General features: G+C 46.5%; 1 protein-coding gene across 4 annotated transcripts in view; it reads left to right on the top strand.

Moving 5' to 3' along the window:
• The window catches only part of hook1 (hook microtubule-tethering protein 1), a 127,641-nt gene that overhangs the window by 66,550 nt on the left and 39,374 nt on the right, over positions 1 to 21,717 (top strand). For all 4 annotated transcript variants that reach the window (XM_070886120.1, XM_070886118.1, XM_070886116.1 and 1 more), the window contains 3 exons: positions 1,841 to 1,981; positions 19,129 to 19,330; positions 20,106 to 20,216. In XM_070886120.1, coding sequence (XP_070742221.1) covers positions 1,841 to 1,981; positions 19,129 to 19,330; positions 20,106 to 20,216 — 454 coding nt within the window. The remainder of the gene's footprint in view (positions 1 to 1,840; positions 1,982 to 19,128; positions 19,331 to 20,105; positions 20,217 to 21,717) is intronic.

Below are 21,717 nucleotides of genomic sequence, written 5' to 3'. Positions count from 1 at the left end.
TAGATGGAGCTTCAGAACTTGCAAGCACCTTAATCCCTATAACTACATTATCACTAATGGAATGAGGGACGCTTCATCCTGACTTTCTGTGGGTAGCATCTTGGGAGATCCACTAATTAAAAGTAAATCCCCAATATAAATCACAAAAAACAAATGATTTAAAAATGTTGCTAAATAATTAATATAACAACAGAAAATACTGGAAATACTCAGCAGGTCAGGCAGCATCTGTGGAGAGAGAAACACAGTTAATATTTCAGATCAATGATGAAAGGTCATCGACCTGAAACGTTAACTCTGTTTCTCTCTCCAAAGATGCTGCCTAACCTGCTGAGTATTTCCAGTATTTTCTGTTTGTATTTCAGATTTCCAGCATTCGCAGTATTTTGCTTTTGCTAAATAACTAGTTGACCTCCTTTACCATTCTGTGGACCCGCCCCCCCCCCACCTCTCTCTCTGTGTAACTATCACTCTTCTTGTCTCCCACTCTCTCCATCTCCCTCTCTACCTTTTTACTTGTTTTTCTTCTTTCAGGTTCCCTTTTCTCTGTCATTAATTGCTTTCACACACTTGCCCACTGTCATCTCTGCATATTTCTCTCCCTCACCAAATCTCTTTCTTGTACTCACTTTATGTCAAATAGCAATGCAAAATAGATTGTGAATACAAAAACTGAGACAAAAAATTGTGAAAGATTAATAATGGTTCTGATTCACAGCAGTGACTGCTTGAGTAAGCACTAGAAGGGTCAAAGCTGCTTTTCACTCATTTATTTTCATTTCTTTACTCTGGTGTATGCTTTTCTGTTTCTTTCAATCATTCTGATGCTTCTTTCTTATGCTAGTACTTTTCTGTTCGTTTCCTATCTCCTTTTTTCTTTTATGTAATATTAAAATTAATCTTTTAACTCATTTTACTGCTTGTTCTTTATATTTTACTTTGAAAGTTTCTTCACTTCCTTTTTGTAGTTCCTCTTTCTTTTCTTCACTCTCTTTCCTAATATTTGCTCTCAGTTATTTCCTTTCTTCCCCATAACATTTGCACTTTCAATTCAGCGTACTTGGGGATCAGGGAAGATGACACGGTGAAAATCAAGGCACAGTAAGTGTACGCTTTATGCTATATGATTTTTTAAAAACTGCCTTTATGTACATAATTATTACTTTTATGGCTTAAGCAAAAATTGTGCGTAAATCATATTACACAGGTATGTAAAGGGAGTAGTTGTGATAGTTATGCCTCCTGGTCTCCTCTCTGTTCCCTGTGTGGAAACTGCTTTCTCCTGATGGTACATCTTTGGCTGTGAGCTCAGTGTATGGGGAACTGTGTCCTACTAATCTGTGGCACAGCTGCCTGTACCAGAGTACTGCACCATTTTTATATAGCTCTGTCAGATTGTGGTTTCATCTATATGATTTGGTCTTTCATATGAAAATTTGAGAGTCTATATTACACATGTCTAATATATAATTATATGTTAAATAATGACTAACCAGGCAGTATTCTCAAAATGCAAAAGATGCATCTTTGTAGCGTAAACAGGTATCGAGATGACTTCATAAACAAGTGACCTTGAATGGTTTGTAAATGTCATTTGAATTACAAGATCAGATTCTTGTCTGGAATAATTGCAAAATATTCATTATTTTTACAAAGTTTGTTGGTAGTGGATATCAGGGTAGACACAGGTAGTTAAGACACTCCATGCAGTCAATCCCTGATTCTGCCCTTGCAGAAGGGTTACTGGTTGTGACATAGTTCGCAGTAAATTTGATTACTCAAATTGAGTTGTTTTCTGTATGTATTTTAAAGAAGCTATTTTTTTTGCCATTCTCTCTAGGCTTGAAGCAGCAAAGGATGACTACCGTATTCACTGTGAAGAGCTGGAGCTACAACTGATTGACATACAGCATAGAAATGATGAATTAAATAGATTGGCGGAAGAAAATCTTGCTCTTAAGGATGAAATTGATGTCCTGAGGTAAAAAAAGTAGAAAGTAACAGAAATTTGGAGGATTCCCACCTACATTGTATTAGCACTGACAAGAATTATTTCATGACAATTTATATTATCAAAGGGATTGTCATTGGTTAACATACGAGGGTGGAAAGGTCTTTCAATCTTCCGTAATGGCATTATATCATGTCACTATCATAAATGACCTGAAAAAAATTGCATACAAGATGTATGCTATTTGTATAGCTGCTGTGGCCACCTTCAATGATAAGTAAAAGAATAACTTCTCCACTATCTTGCTCTCACGTATTCGCTCCTCCACTCTAGTAGTTATAGGTACTACTCAATTTACAATGGGGCAGAATTTGCGGTCAGTATGATGGCGTACTCCCAGAGTATGCCATCATAGTGATTTTGAAATGGACAACAAGTTCGGGATTTCTGGTGCATGTGCTAAAGTTCTGACTCGACAGATTATCATCATTGCTGGCACAGAGTTCGGTTAATTGCTCACCAACTGCCTATAAATTATGAATAAAAATGTTATGGCTGATGTAAAGAGGCGCAGCAGCTGTTTGCATAGGGTAACACCTTTACTTATAATTGTAAAGCATGTTGGGCTAGAATTTCCCTAACCTCTTTTTCTGGCGCCCTCACTCGAGGTGCGCCGCTTTTGTCCACCTCCAAGCGCGCCGAAAAAAGACCTCTGTAATTTGGCCGCTCCCCAGCCTCTCCTCGGTCATGGCGCAGTGTGGCCCCATGGATTAGGGGTGGAGCCAGGTCCCGGCGCTGTAAACAGTGCCGGGACCTCTGCACATGCGCGCGAGAGTCTGCGCGCATGTGCAGTAGCTCCTGGCAGGCTGTTTCTGCAAACGCACGCTGGAGGCTGTGTGGGAGGAGCCGAAGCACACTGTCCCTAGTCCTGGCCGAATGGACTCCCTCATTGGCGGCCAGAGTGTGCTCTGCAGGCTGTGTCAACTCTAACTTGATTGTAAAACTCCTGAAGAGTTTCTGGGAGTCTGGGTTTGTAACTCTCGACCAGATGAACCGGGGATTCATGCGGGTGTTTGATGCCATGCCGGACATCAGTCTAGACGTGCTTCGAGGACTCTGAAGGGGTTTGTGGACCATTGTCATGAGCAAATGGTCATCACCAAAGCCCTCCAAGATCAGTGCCCCAAACATGAAGCCAGGCCCTCTGTGAGCGAGGATGGGAGTAACTGCGTCGTGCAGGCAGCCCAGTAAGCAGCCCCGACAGCTGGAACAGATGCACCTGAGCGGAGGGAACATCCACCGTATCTCAGGCGAACAAGATCTTCAGGATACTGAAGTCCAAGGGGCTGGCTCCAGACTTTCCAGAGGATTTGTGTCATTTGATCAAGAAGGTACTTCCACCTTCCCCCCCCCCCCCCACTCCTCTTCCCCTCCACCCCTCCCTCCCCTCCTCCTCTCTTTTCTCCCCCTCTCTTCCCCCCCCCCCCCATCTCCTCTCTTCCCCCCCCACCACCCCTCTCCCCCCACCAGCCCTGGCCGAATGGGCTCCCTCATTGGCGGCCCACTGCGTTCCCTAAGGTAGGACTTCTATTTTTTATTTGTTATTTACTGATTGATTTTGGTGCTTTAAGTGCAGGGTTCCTTCTATTTTATTTGTTAATTAATTGCTTATTACTTTTTGTGCTTTGTTTGGTGCTTGGTGGTGCTTTAAATGTAGTTACTTGCGCCGATTCCTTAACTGTAAGTAAGGTCTATCTGTGCGGACAAAAGTGGACACATACGCTGCCCTAAGTTAGTTTAGTACAACTTTTTTCAGACCAAATTGGCATAAATGGTGTAAGTGGCTGGGAATGCCCCCTTTTGGAAAAGAAAAACTGACCTAACAAAAAACCGAACTAACTCACTTACACTGGTGCTAATTAAATGACCATATTTGCAACTAAAAAGATACACCAGAAAAATCAAGTTACACCAAAAAAAACAGTGCAACTCATGGGGAAATGTGGGCCTGTTATACCTGAGTATAAAAGCTTAGATCATTTGTGATTTTATTGTGGATGTGGTTGAAAATTTGAGTCTTTCCCCTTCCCTAAAAAAGTGTAATTACATTCTTCCTGCAAAAGTTTGCAAATATATGTAAATATTCATTTCAATGTCAATATTACCAGCTCAGGATTAATAAATATACAAATGAACTGCTAGCTTCTAGGACTAAAGTGCGATAAAAAAAGAGACATTCCCTTAAACTCTGAAGGAATCAAGTCCCTTATCATTCTCAGCATGTTGGATGCATCAGGTACCTCAGAGCTTGACGCTGCGCTCCTTGGCTCCGTGATTCACTGCGCTGCGCACAACTCTGCAGCATCTGACAGCAAGTTTACGTGTGGGGCCTCGCACCAGGTAAGTGCAAATTCCTTTTGGAGGTCGGCAGCATACTCCGACCACAATTTCAGGGCCAATGCTTAAACCACACTTTGCTAACTGTACCCTCGGGGTATAGTGCTGTATAACAATGTCGTCATCATCATCATAGGCAGTCTCTCGGAATCGAGGAAGACTTGCATCCACACTTAAGATGAGTCCATAGGTGGCTGAACAGTCCAATACAAGAGCCACAGGGCCTGTCACAGGTGGGACAGGTTGAGGGTAAGGGAGGGTGGGACAGATTTACCGCGCGCTCTTTCCGCTGCCTGCGCTTGATTTCTGCATGGTCTCGGCACCCTCCCGGATGCACTTCCTCCACTTAGGATGGTCTTTGGCCAGGGTCTCCCAGGTGTCAGTGGGGATGTTGCACTTTATCAGGGAGACTTTGAAGGTGTCCTTGTAACGTTTCCTCTGCCCACCTTTGGCTCGTTTGACGTCAAGGAGTTCCAAGTATAGCGCCTGCTTTGGGAGTCTCGTGTCTGGCATGCGGACAGTGTGGTCTGCCCAGCGGAGCTGATTAAGTGTGGTCAGTGCTTCAATGCTGGGGATGTTGCCCTGGTCGAGGACGCTAATGTTGGTGCATCTGTCCTCCCAGGGTTATTGTAGGATCTTGCAGAGACATCGTTGGTGGTATTTCTCCAGCGACTTGAGGTGTCTATGTACATGGTCCATGTCTCTGAGCCATACATGAGAGCGGGTATTACTACAGCCCTGTAAACCATGAGCTTGGTAGTAGATTTGAGGGCCTGGTCTTTGAACACTCTTTCCCTTAGGCAGCTGAAGGCTGCACTGGCGCACTGGAGGCGGTGTTGAATCTCATCGTTAATGTCTGCTCTTGTTGATAAGAGTCTCCTGAGGTATGGGAAATGGTCCACGCTGTCCAGGGCCGCGCCATGGATCTTGATGACTGGGGGCAGTGCTGTGCGGTGAGGACAGGCTGGTGGAGGACCTTTGTCTTACTAATGTTTAGCGTAAGGCCCATGCTTGCGTACACCTTAGTAAATACGTCGACTATATCCTGGAGTTCAGCCTCTAAATGTGTGCAGATGCAGGCGTCGTCTGCTTACTGTAGCTCGCTGACAGAGGTTAGGGTGGTCTTGGACCTGGCCTGGAGATGGCGAAAGTTGAACAGGTTCCCACTGGTTCTGTAGTTTAGTTCCACTCCAGCGGGGAGCTTGTTGACTGTGAAGTGGAGCATGGCAGCGAGGAAGATTGAGAACAGGGTTGGGGCGATGACCATGTTTGACCCCGGTCCGGACGTGGATAGGGTCTGTAATGGATCTATTGGTACGGATCACGGCCTGCGTGTCGTCGTGGAGCAGGCGGAGGATGTTGACGAATTTTTAGGGGCATCCGAAACGGAGGAGGACGCTCCATAGACCCTCGCGGTTGACAATGTCAAAGGCCTTTGTAAGGTTGAAGAAGGCCATGTATAAGGACTGGCGCTGTTCCCTGTATTTTTCCTGCAGCTGTCGCGCTGCGAAAATCATATCCGTTGTGTCCCGTAGTGGACGAAATCCGCACTGTGACTCTGGGAGGAGCTCCTCAACCACAGGGAGAAGACGGTTGAGAAGGACTCTAGTGACAACTTTCCCAGTAGCTGATAGCAGGGAGATTTCTCTGTAGTTGCTGCAGTCGAACTTGTCCCATTTTTTAAAGATGGTCACAATCACTGCATCCCTGAGATCTCCCGGCATGCTCTCCTCCCTCCAGATGAGAAAGATGAGGTCATGTATTCGCGCCAGTAGTGCCTCTCCTCTATACTTGTATACTGCTGGCAACTCCTTTACATGTGTGCTAAACATTTGAGTGTTTAGTTTTGTACATTGCATGTTATTAATGTAAAAATGATAACATATGGATGGGCACTAGGGGGGACAAACTGGAAATCCATGAAATTAGGAGATTTATAAGTCTGCCCATCTTGATATCATTGTGTTGTCATCATGCAGCTTACTGGACTGAGAGTCAACGTGTTAGCTGTGTATTTTGAGTAAATAAAGCAGGTCTTTGCAGGATTGTCATTAGGCTTTCAGCAAAGTGCAGAGGTGGGCATTTCTCCCTGTGTAGGGAATACAACCAACCCCTGAGCCTAGATTTTCTGATTGGCATTATTGGAATAGCAACGTTATCCGATTTATTTTAAACTAGGTAACACTGATTTGGGAAGTCTAGGTCTCTTACTTTTCCTATAACTATACATTTTTTGCTTGAATGTTTGTCCACATTTGATTTCCTTGCTTTTTGTTCTTTATCGCTGTAGCTAGACAAATCCCATGCATTGTTGGGCAGGATTTTCGTTGATTTTGCGCCTCAGTTAGCGCCCCTGGCGGGGCGTTAAATGCGGTTTCTGGGCGGGATGCCAAGTGACCAGGATTTAGCGCCCGGCCGGAAGATTCGGCTCTTGATTTATGCCGCCGCAGAAACTTACCGGCTCGCCCTCCGATTTCAGCGTGACTATGACATCAGTCGTCGTGCAAGGCTGCGCCCGTGCCCCAGATGGAACTTTCGGACTTCATGCCCCATTTAACGACCGCCCCAGGAAATACCTTAAAAAAACAGATGGTCCCAGGGTGCAGCAGGCGCTAATTTCGGCATATTTTTACGGAGGCTGGAGGATCTTGTATCGCAGTTGTCAGTGACTGCTATGGTTGTGCGCAGAATGCTACGTGAGGCTGTGAGTTGAAAATGGCACTTTTATGTGCCCTGGCATTTTACTTACAAGGTCAGTGAGAGAGGAGCAATATTAGTTCGCCAGCATATTATGCTGGTTGCTATTGGCAGAAGGGTTCTTGGCCATGTTGGGCCATGGAATCGAAGAGGTCGCAGTCGTATGGGGAGGAAGCCGTACCCCCAGCGGCTTTACAAGGAACATTGCTCATACCTTCACATCTCAGAGGCGCAGTGCGTTCGAATGATGTGCTTCAGAAATTAAGTGCTGACAAGAGATATGCCAGCTCCTACAGGAAGAACTACAGCCTACCAGTGCCAACAGGACTGCACTGCCTGTTGAAGTGAAGGTGATTGTGGCGCTGGCCTTCTATGCCTCCGGCTCCTTCCAGGCAGCAGCAGGGGACATATGCAGTATCTCTCAGCACACTGCACATTGCTGCATTCGCCAAGTTACAAGGGCACTGTACGTGCGCAGACTGAACTTCATAAAGTTCCCAATGAGCAGGGACAGCCAGAATGAGAGGGCTCTAGAGTTCGAACGATTTGCAGGCTTCCCCAAGGTTCAAGGTGTCATTGACTGTACACACGTCGCCTTGCGAGCACCATTACACAATGCAGAGGTCTTCAGAAACCAAAAGGAATAACACTCCCTAGACATGCAGCTGGTGTAAGACCACACGCTGCGCATCCTCACAGTGAATGCCCACTATCCAGGGAGCGCACATGTTGCTTTCATCATGCGTGAGAACAGTGCCTCACGAATGTTTCAGCGACAAAGACAGGGCCAGAGCTGGCTGATTGGAGACACTGTTTTTCTCAGTTTGTCTTCTCAGTTTTTCTTATCAGTTTTTCTCAGTTGTTTTTCAGTTTTTTTTCTCAGTTTTTCTTCTCAGTTTTTTTTTTCACAGTTTTTCTCAGTTTTTTGTCAGTTTTTTTCAGTTTTTCTCATTTTACGGCCTGGCCACCTGGCTCATGACCCCCCGCAACATAATCGAACAGACAATTGGCGTTCAGATACCTGGACCACTCTGGAGAGAGCCTTCAATACTCCCCTCAATAGGTCTCAGAATTCATTGTGGTGTGCTGCATGCTGCACAACTTAGCCACCATGAGGGATGAGGCATTGCTAGTGAGGATTGCAGGACCACCTCAGGAGGAGGAGGAGGACGAGGAAGAGGAGAGTGGCGAGGAAGCCATTGCGGTTAGACCACAACCACAGGGAAGGCTGCGTGGAGATGTGGTCGCCGCATGAGTCTTACATCGGCAGCTCATCAATGACCGCTTTGGTTGAATGGACAAGGTGGGGTTGCACCGATGAGTCACTACTGTATGCCACCATGCCAGCTAATCTACACTTAATTCTGCAATGAGACACAAGACATAAATGGCAAAGATGCAACAATCATTTTTATGCACACTAATTATTAACAGCCCCCTACCCCAAAACCCAAAACTACATAATAACTAAAATAAAAGGCAAGAAGGACAAAACTGCTTGCTGTTTCCTGCAGGAACACTATTAAATATATCAGAGAACCTGGAACCATGTTGAACATGCTACATTAAGCCATTATCCACAACTTGTGCCAGGCCTTAATGGCTCTTATCCACACTTTGGCAGCAGGTTCCCTTCAACCCCCTCCCACACCTGCTGCTGCTCTTCAATGAGGCCTCAGTGTGCACAGCAAGGCTCCTCGAGGGCTGCTGTGTTGGGGGGCCAGACAATGCAGAATATGTCTGAGGATGCCCTGGATGACCTCTTCGCCTGGAAGGCCTGGCTGCGGACTGCTGCGCTTCATTATCAGTGGGAGCAGTCTCTAGTGGCTGGGGTGTCAACAGTGTATGGTGTATCTTGCATGGTTGGCGACTGAGTGGTGGGAGACTGAATGCTGTCTTCCTGAGAAAGGACAGCACCTTCCATTTTCTGGGAGCTGCTCAGTCTCCGACGAGGCTGGGCCTGAACATCCCGGGCACGACTTGTCGCCACAAGTTGCTGGTCTGTTCTGGCACTGTCCCTTCCCCGTTGCCCAGTGGGGAACGCAGAGAGTATGGTAGCAGACATCGATTGCATCACTTGACCAAGCTAAAGCAGAGCTTGTGCCTGCAATGTGCCCGAGTCCGCGATGTGATCAAGGGCACGCGCCACGCACTCTGGAACGCCACTGATGCTGCTCAGGTCCACCAGCCTCTGTGTGTGGGCAATGATGGCTTCATTGGACTCTCAACTTGCAGCGACAATCTGTGTCGCCTCCGCAACAGTCGCAGAAAGCTTGTCGATGCTCTCTGGGATCCGTCCCAATGCATCCATAAGCTCACGGTGAATTCCTGTGGTTTCCCTGAACATTTCTACCAAGTTCAATTCCATGTCTGCCTGTCGTTGAGCAGACCCACTTTGCCGACTCAGCCTCAGGAGAGCTGTCCTGCGAGATTCCCCTCTGGCACTGCATTGCTGTACGAAACTGGAGGCAGGAGCCTCCGACTCCTCAACCCCGGGAAATCGGCCTCGTCCCCAGATGTCGTTATTCCAGACAGGGCTACTTATGGGCTGTGTGCCTCCAGCAGAATACTCTCTTCCCCTCCCTCATCGTCTCCCTCATGGCCAGATATGGAGGGCTCCCTGGAAGGCTGCTGTGCTTATGGCTTGTCTTCTGCAAGCAGAAAACAGCAGACGAGGGGGCAGGGTGATGGGAGGAAGGTGGCTTTGCACATGTTCATTTGAAGGTCCACTGCCACTTCATTATATGTCTTAATGCAGTCTCTTCATTCGCTCTATACATTTACATACCCACACTACCCTGAAGGGGGCTCAGTATCACCCCAGCAACTGGCCGTGCTGGTACACCTATGAAGGCCGACACCCGTTCCTTGACATCAGTCAGTGGCAATAATTGGAGCGGCCCTCTGTCTGTGTGCAGCTGCTCCCTCCTGTTGTGGGAGTGCTTTGACTGCAAAGAGAAAATAGGAAAGGTTCAGAAAGGGTTTCTCTGCTGTTGTGGCACATATGCCTACCATTGTACAATAGTTTATAGTGTGAATGTTCTAGTGGCTTAACATGCAATCTGTTTGGATGTTGCATGTGCTTCTTGAGGAATAGTTAGGAGGTCAGAGGAATGTAACATGGGGCTGTAAGTGATCTTTCTGAAAGGCATAGCAGCAGTGGGAGTGTATTGTGTGGAAGGATGTAAATTTCCAGAGCAGTTTATGTGCATGGCTCATTAGAAGCCAAAGGGTCCAGGAGAAAGCTTTCATCTTTCTTATGCATTGTGAAAGCCAGCCCACAGAGTGTTGGGAGGTACCATATGCATTAAAAGCTTCACATAGCGTGCGAGATTCATGTCACGGAGGCATACATGAATGCAAATAGTACCCACCCTGATGAACCTGGTAAGGTTGTTGAACTTCTTGCGGCACTATGTGGCAGTTCTGGCCACAGTGTCTGAAGCAGACCCCTCCTGAGCCATCTCCCTCTGCAGTCTTTTAAAAACAAATGGGAGTGGTCTGGTTTCCCCAGCAAGATGGAGACCACCGCCTCTCCACCACGCTCACCAATGCCTCTCTCATTTCATTGGTGAAGTGCCTGGCATGCCTTTCATCCTGCTCCTCCATCTCTGCTGAAGTGGGGCGGTTTAGCTGCCGCGCCCTGCATTAGCGTTTGCAACCGGGAAAAAAATAAATAAACCAACTGCGCATGCGCAAAATGGCTGCCTCCTTTACCGATACAAGTTTTGGCTCGGGCACACTAAGCGCATTGTGCAATGCCTGACTTAACACCAATGCTCCTCCAACTTACTTTTTCGCCAAAACTTGCAGTCAAAAGCACAAACTATTTTCAGGCACTAACTTTAACACCCCAAAATCCCAAAAGTCCAAAATCCAGCCCGTGGGCACATGTCTGTATCTAGCACTATTTTGCTGTTTGAGAATTGCAAACTTGTTTTAAAAGTGCCTGAGATATTAGGAATGCCAGTGTGTGAGCAATAACAAAGACATTCCTCTATTTATTGTATTTTATATGTGCTTATATTATTTTTTGGTGAGTTTTGGTTTCAGTTCTGCATTTCACCATGCACACAACCCCGTTATCTGTCCCTTTCTCCTGCTGCTTCTAGAAATTTGAAGACCAGTGTTGGTCTCATACGAATGGGAGCAGAACTTACCTGTACTACTGTTCATTTGGGTATTGGGTGTTTTCACTATTCTGACACAGAAAATCAACCCTGTTCTGATCTTTCATCGCCTGGCTTTGACCAAACCTTTGGTCACCCCTCTCAGTAATTCAAAAGCAAAATACTGCAAATGCTGCAAACCTGAAAGAAAAACAGAAAATGCTGGAAAATACTTAGCTGGTCAGGCATCATTTGTAGAGAGAGAAACAGAGTTAACATTTCAGCTTGATGACCTCCCATTATCTCCTTCAGCTCAGCGTCTACTTATTTCCTTACACCTCACTGAAGCTCCTTAAGACACTGTTCTATGTTAAAGGTGCCAATTAAATGCTAATTATTGATGTCATTTTCTCATGCCATGTCTGAGAAATATTTCAATTACTGTATATACTCGCGTATCATGCGACTTTTGAAGACCTAAATTGTAACCTAAATTTGGGGGGTCGCATGATACGCGAGATACAAAATTTGCGGGTGTGAAGTGCTGGCTAAGATTAGGCTGTTAGGCTGTTAAGCAGACCGTATCCACGCTGAATCTCGGCAGGTCTCTCCTGGGCTGGATTGCAGCCTCTATTGTCGCTTGTACTGTATCGGGCGGGATGAGAGAGAGCCGCGGAGGTCGGGGGGGGGGGGAGAGAGAGTCGCGGAGGTCGGGGGGGGGGGGGGAGAGAGAGTCGCGGAGGTCGGGGGGGGGGAGGAAAGAGACCGGACCGGATCCGACCTGACCCCCGCTCTCCCTACCACGGCGACCCGACCTCCGCTCCCCCAACTCCCCCCCCCCCCCCCCACCCGGCAACCCGACCTCCGCTTCCCCCCGGTGACCCAACCCGACCTCCTCTTCACCCCCCCCCAACCCCCCGGCGACCCGACCTCCGCCACCCACAACTCCCTCTGAAGTTTGCTGCATTATTAGAGGCTCCATCTATCTCAGCCCATGCTTCTTTTACCCGCAAACACAGTAGAGGCTGTGGCTGAACGACGCTAGTCAAGCCAGCTGGAACGATTGCTATATCGGTGTTCGATTTGCGAACAGCTTTCACAGCAGAATCCACTCGATGTTTCATGTTAAGGTCTGTATTCCATCTCAAAAAAGTGACTCGCATGATACATGAGATATATGGTAAAATCATGTTTTGGGGACGGAAATTTAGGGGTCGCATGATACGTGAGATCGCAGGATACGCGAGTATATACGGTACTTGGGGTGGAATTTCGGTCACGCCCATTTTGAGGCATTAATCCAGGCAGAACCGTAATTTTAGCGCCTTGAGAAAGTTTGCGCCTCCCACCGAGATATTTGCTTGGATTGGACGAAGAGCTGAAGGGGGCGCCAAATTAGCTGTTACATACCTGACCGGGTGGAGGGGGGGCGCTAATGAAAATTCTGACGCTAAATTTTGCCGAAGCATTGCACATGCTTCAAACTCCGATTCACATCCTGGAAAAAGCCGAATCTTAAAGGTGCGACACGGTAAGTACGCGCATACGCAGCTCCACCTCCTCACTGACCTGAGAGTGGGAAAATGGAAGAGGAGGGAGGAAGGCAGAGAGCGCACTGCTTCTCCGCTACGGCCCTTGAGGCCTTGTTGGAGGCTGTAGAGAGGGGCAACAATATCCTGCATCCTGGAGGGGGATGAAGGCCATCACCAAGGGTGTTCAGGAGGCCGTGGAGAGAGGTGGCCCAGCATGTTTCTGCCCTCGACACTGTGACCAGGACAGCGACTCAATGTCGTAAGAAATACAATGACCTCACTAGGGTCGTCGAGGTGAGTACCTTGCAATACGTTCATGTCAGCCTCACTGTCTTACACAATGTAAAGGCTTTACACTGCCCACCCCTTCTCTATGTGTACCAGGCCATGCTCCTCATTGCTGGAGACATCCTAAAAGCTCTCGCTTGCCTCACTAGACATGCCCCACCCATTCAAGCATCTCTCACCTTCTAGCTCCCAACTCAGCTTGACCACACTCACCAGAGCCTTTTAACTCTCCATTTGCCATCACAGGCCTTCAGCCTCATGCTTACTTGTAACTCGTTGTCCCTAAATCCCACCTTTGACACATCCACTGTGCGCTGCCACACAGGCTGAGATGCAGAGATTCACACCTCGTGACATTAGTAGCGAGTCATTTACCGCAGACACATGTGGCACACGAGTAGCTACAGACCCACTGATAACTACTTGTTTTTGTCATTGCAAGCTAAACTCGCCCACAACAGGCGAGAACAGGAGTGGACAGGAGGAGGGGAGCCTGCCCTCCCGGACCTTACCGCCATCAAGGAGCAAGTGTCTGTCCTCATGGGCGAACCAGGCAGAGCCCCTGCATGACAGTTTATGAATGAGATGTGAGAGCCCTGAACCTTGAGCCCACATGCCTTGCAACATGTAGCTCCACAATAACGATGCCCCCTCCTTCTTGCCTTCCTGCCCCCTCCCCAGCTGCTACCCATACTTGTGTTGCATTGTACTTACAGATGATGAGCCAAATGAGCCACAGCCTACCCATCAGCTGCCGTCATCACACGAGGGGGAGGATGAAGAGAATATGGAGATGTGTGCATCCACAGAGCGGGACCCGTCCTCTGCCAGCGAGTGAGGAGACCAGCTCGGTGGAGGACACCACCACGTTCCTGGGGCTTGTTGATCCTGACGCTCCTGGCCCCAGTGGCCTGCAGCAACTCACAGCGTGAGGGGAGGCTCGGGGGCCAGCTTTCCGGAGGGTAAGTCTGCCCAGGAGTCCGGCCTGACTCTGCAGATGAGAACCTGGATTGGGAGGCTCTGTCCAGGCAGTCCACACAGATACACCGTGAGCTTATGGCTGCATTGGGGAGAGTGCCGCAGAGCGTGGATGCACTTTCTGTGAGTGTGGCAGTGGCCGCCTCCAGCATTGCTCATGCCTCTTAGCAGTGTACTGAGCCCATCCTTGCTCAGCTAAACCGGGAAGTGGGCCCAAAGAGCGACAGTAGGGTCATAGAGGTAATGCTGAGTGCCATGGTTAATGGGGCAGCAGCTATGACATCACAGGCCGAAGCCACGCAGGGTCTTCGTGATGTCATGCAGACACTGGTTGCTGGCATGTACTCTCAGACTGCATCGTTTCAAGCTCAGTCTGCTCTGACACAGTCTCCGAGTGATGCCATGCAAACAGTCGGACGGGGAACAGATGATGCCGCAACAGGGCAGCAATCTGTGGATGCACATATTGCTCCTCATGCTCTGGCGTGCCCCGGAGTAGTGGCAGTGTGCCGCTGGAAATGAAAGGTGCTGTCCTTCCTCACGATGACACGATGGCTCTGGGAATGGACTTCAGTAGACTCTCCATTTTCCTCTGAAATATTGCTGCAGCCGAGCGAATTTCAAAAGGGCACCTGTGATAAATAAACAGTCCTTTATGCGTGTTAATGCATATAAATCTCTTCGACATCTCGACCAGCTCCTGTGTCATGTAAGTCGACGTCAAGTACAGTTTGGTGAACGATTTCCCCCCGGCTAGCGTTGCAAACAAGTCATCAGCCTTCGGTAACAGGTACTGATCCTGTTTCGAAACCCTGTTGATTGTAGCCTTGTAGTCTCCACAGATTCTGACTGTGCCATCACTTTTCAGCACAGGAACAATGGGGCTGGCCCATTCATTAAATTCAACCGGTGATATGATCCCTTCATGCTGGAGTCTGTCCAGTTCAATTTCGACCTTCTCCCTCATCATATACGGAACTACCCAAGCTTTATGATGGACAGGTCTTGCATCTGAGTCCACGTGGATCTGCACCTTGGCTCCTGTGAAATTGCCGATGTCTGGCTCAAACAGCGAGGGGAACTTGCTCAGTACTTGGGCACATGTATCTTTCTCCGACGACAACACCTTGATGTCGTTCCAATCGTATCTGATTTTTTCAAGCCAGTTCCTGCCGAACAGCGTTGGGTCATTGCCTGGGACAAACCATAGCGGTAACTCGTGAACCGCCACGTCACACAATACTTCAATTGTGGCACTGCCAATCACCGTTATGAGTTCTTTGGTGTACGTGCGCAACTTGGCATTGACTGGACTCAGCCTGGGCCTCACAGCCTTAGTATCCCACAGCTTGTCAAATGCCCTCTGGCTCATTATCGACTGACCTATCAAGAAAGACTGGATCAACTGGGCTTGTATTCACTGGAGTTCAGAAGAATGAGAGGGGACCTCATAGAAACATATAAAATTCTGACGGGGTTAGACAAGTTAGATGCAGGAAGAATGTTCCCAATGTTGGGGAAGTCCAGAACCAGGGGTCACAGTCTAAGGATAAGGGGTAAGCCATTTAGGACCGAGATGCGGAGGAACTTCTTCACCCAGAGAGTGGTGAACCTGTGGAATTCTCTACCACAGAAAGTTGTTGAGGCCAATTCACTAAATATATTCAAAAAGGAGTTAGATGAGGTCCTTACTGCTAGGGGGATCAAGGGGTATGGCGAGAAAGCAGGAATGGGGTACTGAAGTTGAATGTTCAGCCATGAACTCATTGAATGGCGGTGCAGGCTAGAAGGGCCGAATGGCCTACTCCTGCACCTATTTTCTATGTTTCTATGTTTCTATGACTCGCCCCCGTGTCCAGTTCCATCGATACCAGCACCCCATTAAATTTCACGATGATCATTGTCGGTTTGCTCTTAGTTAGGAACAAGTACAGTCCATACACTTCCTCCTCTGGTATCTCAGATTGCGTAACCGGATCCGTGCTAGTCTGACCATCATCCTCCACGTGGTGTGTCGCAGCACGCTTGCTCATCTGTGGACACTTGCGCTGGAGATGCCCCACTCTCAGACAGACTTTGCAACTATATTGCTTAAATCGGCACTGCTGGTGCCGGTGATTTCCCCCATAACACCAACACTGAGAAATCAGATGCATTCCCGCCAGCGGACTTTGGGCAGCCACAGGTTTCGCGTACACAGTCGGGTAGGCCCTGACATGTGCCGCTCTGCCGAATGCCGAATCAATCATATTTACATTACTTGCCGAGTTTCGATTTTTCACTGATATCTGCTTTAGACTTCTATCCGTCGTCATGCATGACTGAGCGATCGTGATGACCCTGTTCCAGTCCAGTGTCTCCACCGCCAGTAGTTTACACAGGATCACCTTGTGGTTGAAGCCAATTATAAAGAGGTCCCGCAGCATGCCTGCCAACACAACCCCAAACTTACACGGTCCCACTAGACGTCTCAGGTCATCAACGAATTCTGCCGCATTCTGGCCCTCTGAGCAAATGTGCGTGTAAAATCTGTATCCCGAGATGATGATGCCTTCGTCTGCCTTAAGGTGGTCCTGTACCAGCGTACACAATTCTTCATATGTCTTCTCTGTTGGACTCACAGGCAGGAGTAGATTCTTTATCAGACCATAAATTTTTGAACCGCAAACCGTGAGGAACACCGCCCAGCGCCGATCTACGTCGCCGACCTCCTCCATTTTGTTTGCCACGAAGAACTGGCTCAAACAGCTCACAAAGTCTGCCCAATCTTCTCCTTCCATAAATCGCTCCAACAATCCAATTGTGCTCATTTTTGCATGCAAAGGTTCTTGTTGCCTCGTCGCCAAGTGTTGTGTATGCAATAACTGTTAGACTGAGTACTGTTTAACTCCAAGAGGTATGACCTTGGCTCTGCTTTATCAAGGCCCAAAGTGACTCATGTACAAAATGGCTGGCCTTTTATACTTGGGCTGCACACACGTGCGTGCAGCCCAATGGGCTCCAACAGTGATGCCATCTAGCGGCTAGTGATCCCGAAAGTACATACATGACAATATTGATGGCTGCCTCCAGAGCAGTCCAGATATCGGAATCACTGCTTCAGTAGCCCTATTGTCTGCTCTGTGGTGATGCGGGTGGCGTCTTGGCTTTCATTGTAGCGTTCCTCTGGCTCTGTGGTGGGGTTGCGGAGAGGGGTCATTAGCCAGGTGGCCAAACCATATCCCTTGTCCCTGAGCAGCCAACCTCGGCCTTGCCATGGTGACTGACACAGTTGAGGCACAGGGTTCTTCAGGAGGATAAATGCATCATGTGTGCTTCCAGGATAGTGAGCATTGACTGCGAGGTTGCACTGCGTGTGGTCACACACCAGCTGCACATTTGGGGAGTGGTATTCTTTTCTGTTTCTGAATACCTCTACATTCTGGAATGGAATGGTGCTCACAAGGCCACGTACGTGCAGTCACTTGCTCCTTGCATCCTCAGGAAGCCCGCTATCCTGGCAAACCCACATGTGCGCTCATCCTGTTGCTCCCTGTTCATCGGGAAGGTAATGAAGCCCATTCTGCGTGTGTAGAGAGCCTGTGTGACATCGCGGATGCAGCGATGTGCTGCGAATTGTGAGACGCTGCATATGTCCCCTGATGCAGCCTGGAAGGAGCCAGAGACATAGAAGGTGAGTGACACCATGACCTTCACTGCGACGGGCAGCACAGTCCTGGTGCCGATGTGAGACTGCAGGTCTGCCTGCAGGAAATGGCATATCTCTGTAACTACCTTCTTTCAGAAGTGCAGCCTTCTGACACACTGCTCCTCGTACAGGTCCAGGTTTGAGCGTTGACGCCGGTAAAGCCGTGGGCAGTAACGTCTCCTGCCCCGACGTCTAGGTGCTCTACTCCTTCGGCCACCGACATGGCCAACAGCCCTTCTCTCTTGACGCCGCCTTGCGAGAGCATGTAGAATGCAACGCTGGCGGCACCCATTAAAGTTCTCAAAATGACTTTTTCTCAAGCTGAACTGTTACGTCTGTCTGCCATTGCAATCTCGGAGGCTCACATACCGTGCTCTGTGTAAACGTTGCACTGACTCTGACCTCCGTGGGAAGCGCTTCCTCATCCTTTTAAGTAGCCACCAGTTAACGACTCTGGAAAGCTGTTCCGATTTTTTTCAGACATGATTAGTGGCGGTCGCTAAATGTGGCGGGCGCCCCTCATTTGGCGAGTGGGGCGCGTGTGGGTGTTGCACCCGACTGACGTCATGATCGGACTGATAGTCAGCAGCCAGGCAGTAGCTCTTTCTATCCACGGGCCGTAAGCTATTACGCTCGCATTGACGCTCCTTCTGGCCGCTAACTGAGGCGCTAGACGACCGAAAATCCAACCCCTTGTGTTTGCTTGGTATAAAGGAAAACATACTGAATTTTTCATAGTAGCATTAAGTTTGTAATTATAGATTTCAACCTTGTACTATTTTGTGTGTATGGTTGTAGAATTTGTCATGGTTTCTTTGCACAGTATAAAACTATACTTTCTCTAGAATAATGAATTGCAATTGCTAATTTGTTTTGTATTTTTGTTTGTCCACAGAAGAATAGTGAGATATTTGATTTGTGGTCTATTCATTTTGCAGTTACTGCGTGCTTTGTGGTTTTGACTTAATTTACAAATCTATATAATTCTGGTCTTTTAATATTGATGAGATTCTGGAAAAGCCATGAAGGACGTGTTTTTGTGTTTTAGAATTAGCTGTTATGATTGTATCACCCTTTTGCAGGCCTGCAAATGCTTTCCTCTTGTTCACTCTTATCGGCTAGCCTTTTCAGCAATTTGTTTGAAGCTCATTTCTGAATACAGTGGTTCCTGTTGACCTTGCATGCTGAACTTTACTGCAGCTGATTACAGTCAAAGATAGTGAGTGAAATGTTCAGAAGCAATTGGATTTTAACAACATCAAAAATGCTTTTAAGTCTTATTGAATCCTTTTATGTTATATATATGTCAAAGCAACATTGTGTGGACTATGTATTAGCAAACATGGTGACTTCCAGTTTCAGAGTGTAGTTAAACTTAATCTGAACAGATTATAGGATATGGCTTTTAAACTGAACAGACTTCATGGCTGGGTGAAGAGCTTTTGAGGCCAAGAAAACTTTAATGTATTTTGTCCACTGTTCTTACAGGAATTCCTCAGATAAGGTAATCAAGTTGGAGGCCTCAGTGGAGACATACAAAAAAAAACTAGAAGATCTGAATGACCTGAGGCGGCAGATGAAATTGTTGGAGGACAGAAACATGATGTACACGCAGAATACAGTCAGCCTGGAGGAAGAACTCCGAAAAGCTAATGTTGCACGTGCTCAGTTAGAGACATATAAAAGACAAGTAAGCATCAAGCGCAAATCCTGTTATCTGACTTGAGCATGTAGTTTCATGATCTATAGCAAATTATTATTTGTGCTGTAATTTAATAACTTGTATCTAAACTGAAGTAGCTTCCCAGATAGTCTAATGGGTAAAAGGCACTGTTTAATGCCAAGTCATAAAGGTCAGAAGATCCCATGGTTGATTCGTGGTCTGTGCTGAGTAAAGTAATCTCCACTGGGTAAGCAGGTGTGGTACTATTAACTGTAACAGGTTCTCTGATCTAGGGATGGAAAAGGCCAACTAGATAATTGAAGAGATGAGAAAAAAATAAAATTCAATACCAAATGCTTTTAATGCTTTCAACATTTTAACAAACTAATTTTTTGTAGCTTTCCAGAAGCACTGCAGTTGAAAGAAGATTATTGAAATATTCTATTGTATTTCCCCCACCCTCCCCCTATAATTTTCTCCTTTCCTTTCATGAAAATGCTTAAGTATGTAGTTCCACAGGTCCTCTGGTACCTTACTGAAATGTCCAGTACATATGTGTAACCATAGACAATTGTGGCATTTTCATTGTGGCCCCAGTTGGGAGCAGCTAACTTAGAATAGTTCAGGGATTGACCCTGTATTTTGTTATGTATTTTATTTTGTTTGGCCCAGTGCCATACAGGGCAGTGCATTTACCTAATGCCCCATTGAGGAAGGCCATGCTTTGCCTAATTTACTGTAACAGTGCCATTTGATCTAATTATTTTTTTTTGTAACATTGGATGCTATTTTGTCATAAAAGGTTCAGGAACTTCAAAACTCATTGTCTGAGGAAGTGAGAAGAGCTGACAAACTGGCTTTTGAACTGAAACAGATTGAGGAAAAGCATGAAACATTACTGAAAGAAAAAGAGGCAAGTGCCCTTGGTATTCTGATAGAAATGCATGGCCTGGTTTCTTTAGTTCTTCAAAACTCACTACTTTGCTTGCTGAAATGTTTTAATCCCTTATGTCACTACAAGATATTTATCATGACGTGGTTCCCATTGCAGTACCTTCTCCTAAGAATCTGTCAATTACTGTCTATTTTTGCATTTCCACTGAGTGTAGTATGCTGTAATAGCCAATATTACAGTGTTAAAATGTAGCAAATGTGATAAATTATCATCCCAGTTTACTCAGATGTGGTTTATCTGATTTTCACCAACTTAAGAAACAAATACATTTCAGTCCTGTTTTCCTATCCTTATTGACAAGTAGATATAGTTCAGTGGGCCGAAATTGCCCCTTTTTTTGCATCTCCAGGACCGGTGATTGACTTCATTACCTTCTGAAATGGCTTAACAAGGCACTCATCACGAAGAAGTCCCAGTGTTTTACCACTACCTCAGGGCAACAGTGGATTGTAATAAAATCCAGTGTTGCCCACATCCAAGAGCAAATAATATGTGTAGTACTGCTCAAATTAGGATTATATTACGATGGTATGAGGTAACTTTTTATGGTAACTGTTCAAATGCTTTTCAGAATTTAGCCGATTATTGCTACAATATTTGTCTATGTTGTATTCAGGCAATAGTGAAAACAAAATGCCATGATAGTAGGCTTCAGTGAGTTGTTGAGGATTTTAAAATAACATAAGTCACCTTCTAAAGAGGATACCAATGTGTTTGAACCCAATTAAGTTACTCTTTTGAGTTCATTATTACTGTACCAGATTGAGATTATATGCATACTTCAGTTTTGAAATGTTTTTGTATTAGAATACAGCTTCAATGCAGAGCAGTGAAATTAATTGTGCATTTTATAATAGTTCTCAGCTGATCAGAAACCAGCTCTATCCAGGTATGTAATGGAACACATGTCTGAATATTTGGCTTAAGTCATTTTCCTGTCCAAATATCAATTGATATTGGATAGTGATTTTTTTTTTCTATAGTTGGCAAGAAAACTAGTTATACTTCAAGACTCATTTTCTTCAAGTCCCGAGCTCAAGGGGAAATTGCAGAGGAAGCAGAAAACTGCAACGTCAAAAAGATCATCTGTCATCAATTAAAGATATTTGTCCCTGGGGGGAATAAAAATCATTTACACAAAAAATTGATTATCCATAAATAAGCGTTTCTAGTAATTTTAATCAAGGAATATAGTTTTAAGGGTTAAGATGATTAATGTAACTCAGACTTCGCACACTTACAGTTTGACATCATCATACCCTTGGTTGGATTTATGTTTTATAATGGCCAAAATATTTCCTGCTAATCAATCTCTATCTCTCAGTGATGGAGGCGTAGTTTTGTAATTTGCGGTCAGCGACGAAGCAGAAGCGTTTGCCGCTGCCCCTGAAGTAAACTTCCCACAAAGATCTCGCGATCCATGTGACGAGAAGTTCGACTTTTCTGCCGTGCAGTTGGA

Source organism: Pristiophorus japonicus, chromosome 8, assembly GCF_044704955.1.
Source record: "Pristiophorus japonicus isolate sPriJap1 chromosome 8, sPriJap1.hap1, whole genome shotgun sequence".
In the NCBI taxonomy this organism is placed as follows: domain Eukaryota; kingdom Metazoa; phylum Chordata; class Chondrichthyes; family Pristiophoridae; genus Pristiophorus; species Pristiophorus japonicus.
This window is presented reverse-complemented; position numbering and strand designations above follow the sequence as displayed.